This window comes from Limulus polyphemus, unplaced genomic scaffold (genome assembly GCF_000517525.1).
Source record: "Limulus polyphemus unplaced genomic scaffold, Limulus_polyphemus-2.1.2 Scaffold2273, whole genome shotgun sequence".
NCBI lineage: Eukaryota > Metazoa > Arthropoda > Merostomata > Xiphosura > Limulidae > Limulus > Limulus polyphemus.
Genome location: NW_013667883.1, coordinates 191437 through 195467, shown reverse-complemented (window position 1 = coordinate 195467; position 4031 = coordinate 191437). Strand labels below are relative to the sequence as shown.

Below are 4031 nucleotides of genomic sequence, written 5' to 3'. Positions count from 1 at the left end.
CTAGTAAATACAATATTAAGGTGTCATTTATAGTTCTCTAATAAATACAACAGTAAGGTGTCATTTACAGTTCTCTAGTAAATACAACAGTAAGGTGTCATTTATAGTTCTCTAGTAAATACAACAGTAAGGTGTCATTTATAGTTCTCTAGTAAATACAACAGTAAGGTGTCATTTATAGTTCTCTAGTAAATACAACAGTAAGGTGTCATTTATAGTTCTCTAGTAAATACAACAGTAAGGTGTCATTTATAGTTCTCTAGTAAATACAACAGTAAGGTGTCATTTATAGTTATCTAGTAAATACAAAGGGATGGTGGCTTCTGCAGTCCTTTAGTAAATATACAAGTACGTAATTGGTACAAACGCTCAATAAATTTAAATGAAAAGCGACCTAACATTAAAATACAACAAGATGGCATTTACATTTTTACAGTAAAGCTAATTCAAACTACAGTACGGTGACACTTACTGTCTTCTATTAACTCCAATAATAAGTTATTACATATAGTCGTCTTCTAAATTCAAGAGTAAATAGGCATTTATAATCCTCTAGTAAGGTGATATTTATAGTTTTCTAGCTAATCCAACAATAAGATGGTACATACAGTTCTTTAATAAATCGAGGAGTAATGTACTTACAATCGTCTAGTAAATCCAAATATAAGTTAATATTGACAGTTCTCTAGTCTATAGAAAGGTAAGGTGGCAACAGTCCTCTATAGTAAATCCAACATTAAGATCGCACCTACAATTCTCTAAGAAATCCAATAATATGTTGGTACAATCCTCGAATAATCCAAACAGTAAGATAGTACATATAGTCTTCTTGTAAATCCAAAAGGAAGGAGCATTTATAATCCTCTAGTACAATTGACAGTTATCTCGTACTTAAAGTTTTCTATTAAATCCAACAGTGTAATGACACAGACAGTCTTTTAATAAATCTATTAGTAAAATTGGGCTCACAATTTTCTAGCAAATGCAACCGTGTTGTGATACTACATTACTCTGTTGTAAATTCAACAGTAAGGCGACATTTAAAGACTTCTATTAAATCCAACTGTAAGGTGACACTTAGAATTCTCTCGTAAATCCAACAGTAAGGTAGGTAATTCTAGTTTTCTAGTAAATCTAACATTAATGAGGTACAAATAGCCTTCTAGTAAATCAAACTGTTTGGTACTGCTTACACTTCTCTAGTGAATCCAACATAAAACGTAACACTTGCGGAATTCTAGTAAACTTAACTGTTAGATAATGGTTTCAGTCCTCTTGTAAATCAAGAGTAGGTGAATACTTTTAGTACTTTTGGTATGTCAAGCAGTAAGGTACTAATAGTTTTCTAGGAACTCCAACAACAAGATGATAATGACTGTATTCTACTAAGAAGTCCACCAGCAAGGGGCACTTATAATATTCTTATACAACTAACAAGAGGATGGAACTTACTGTCCTCTACTTACTCTGACAGTAAGGTGACTTGTAGTCCTCTAGTAAATAAAATAATAGGATGACACTTATAGCCCTCTAGTAATTTTAAAGTTAATGTGGAATAACAGTTTGCTAGTGAAACCAACATGGTGGCATTTAGAGTGCTCTAATAATGCGGAACATATAATCCTCTAATACAACCAACAGTGAAATGTTACTTACAGTTTTTAGTAAATCCAACAATAGGGTAGTATTTACATTCTTGTAGTACATCCAACAATAAGGTGGTACTACCAGTCCGCTAGTATATGCATCAGTAAGATGGTACTTTTCATTCTCTAGTACATCAAACATTACTGGGGAGCTTGTACTTCTTTAGTAAATCTAACTGTAAGGTGGTATTAGCAGTCCTCTAATGAATCCAACTGTAAGGTAATGTTAAATGTCCTCAAGTAAACGTAAATGTAAAGTGGTACTTACAGACCTCTTATAACTACAACAATAGTGTGGTGCTTACAGTCATCTACTAAATCCAACAGTAAGGTGGTACTAACATTTCTATGGTAAATTCAACAGTAAGATGATAATTATAATACAGTTAACAGTAAGGTGTTACTTACAGTCCGCCAGGTGAAATCACTGATAATGGGTCTACTGATGTCAAAAATGTCCAGTAATTTTTTTCCCACACATTTTGGTAACACATTTTGCAGACTGTTTCCTATAGTTTTAATCACAAATTTCTCATCAAACACAACACAGAATGGAAATATATCAAGAAACAAGTAAGCCTGGATCGGCATCATTGCTCTATCAATCTTGGCGGTTTCATGTTTTTCCTCTAGCTTAAAAGCCGAGTTGTCGAATGTCAGCTTCATGTTGATGTGAAGTGTGTTCATAACTGTCTCCTCCTTGATTACATCAATCTGGACATCAGTTTTGTAAAAATGGCGACCTACTTCCTTTATCTGGCCAACGGTGTACCATAAAAAACCACGCCGATTGGTTCGATAGTGTAGTGTCAACCCGGTTGCAGATTCATTTTCACAGAAGAAAGATGGCGCCTTCATGCGAGAGTAGCTAAACTTCAGATATTCGTGTAGGTTGTCCAGACCATTTAGGAAGTCTCGCATGTGACGTCCCAGTACAGACAAAACACGGTCATACCCATACTGACCCACAAACGAGACAAAGAAAACACCCATACCCTCCAAAAACTCTTTCTCGGAAATTTTCAAAACCTATCAAATAAATACGAATGCATAAATAGTTTTGAAACTTCATATATATATATGTATACGAAGAACAAAGAATTGAATACATTTTAACCCTATCGTCACGGGTATCCTTTACTGTACATGACACAAGGTTTTAGTGTCTTACATTCAAAATTTTATTCAACTACTTTTTTGTTTATATTATACTAATTAGTATAGCATACAATCCTAGCTAATAATCCAAATTTTAATATTATATAAGTTTTAAGTTTTTAATTCTACAAGGCAATATTAAAAAAATCCTGAATTTCCCCTAGTGTGACACATTTTCTCTAGGTATCTTCTCTTCTTTATTTTATCCACCACCCCTACAATAATTACGAAATTAAACGTTAAGTTACTCACTATAAAGTCGTCATTGCTCAGACAAACCATAAATTTTATTGCCTTTAATTTTGTTTAATTACAGAGTTATCAAATAGAAAATCAAACTCCTCCTGCCACGCTCACCTGTCACATCCTCTCTTTCAGGATTTGTTAATAGTTCTCTCTTACGTTTAATTAGGGGAGTGACTAATAAAAATGAAACAATATGAAATATCTTGAAAAATATTTTTAAAAAACTCGTTATTACTATTTATTTGTTTTAAATTAACAGTAAGAAACAATTTTAAAATATTTTGAAATATATTTTCATTTGTGTATATATATATATATTATATAAATGTACATAGTTCGCTCTGAGAGTTGAAGACATGATTTTTTGTAAAGAAAATAACAAAACTCCAATAATTTTTTTATCAGTCTAAACATATAGTATAATATTTTTATATATCTATCTATAGACGTGTTACATTAAACCTTAGAATGCCTAAGGATAAAAAAGTTATAGGCTGCTGAACCACAATGAAAAATTTTACAAATCACAAAGCCTCGTGTAAATTATGTTATAGAAAATATTCAATAATTTTCATCAAAATGTCAACAAAGAATTAAAAATCAGTTACGGTTTTAAATAAAGCTAAAGATCTGTCCTAAACACCCAAAAGAATATTACATCCTTTGTGTTTTCATTTATAGCAATAATGTTCACAATATGACTTGATTTGTACTACTTTTGAACAAGGAAGAATTTGATTTCCAATCTTTTGACTAATAAATGATTGGACTCATACCGTTTCTGACAACCTGCTTTATATTCTTTTGATCACGAAAAGACTTAACTCGTGTAATTTATAACTCACCATATACAAAGCGTCTGTTTTCCCGAGTAGCTTTGCTAAAATTACTTTTAATTAAAATAATAAATTCATTATTTATAGTATTTTGGCACTAGTGTATAAAGTTAAAATCATAAATAATATTCAACGTTAAACTGGT

At 31.6% G+C, this 4031-nt stretch overlaps 1 protein-coding gene across 1 annotated transcript in view; it reads right to left on the bottom strand.

The window, feature by feature from the left end:
- Positions 1–2054: 2054 nt before the first annotated feature.
- The window catches only part of LOC106466483 (soluble guanylate cyclase 88E-like), a gene marked incomplete at its 3' end in the record, with an annotated part of 35447 nt that continues 33470 nt past the window's right edge, over positions 2055–4031 (bottom strand). Inside the window, exon 2 of the mRNA XM_013926776.1 lies at positions 2055–2675. Coding sequence (XP_013782230.1) covers positions 2055–2675 — 621 coding nt within the window. The remainder of the gene's footprint in view (positions 2676–4031) is intronic.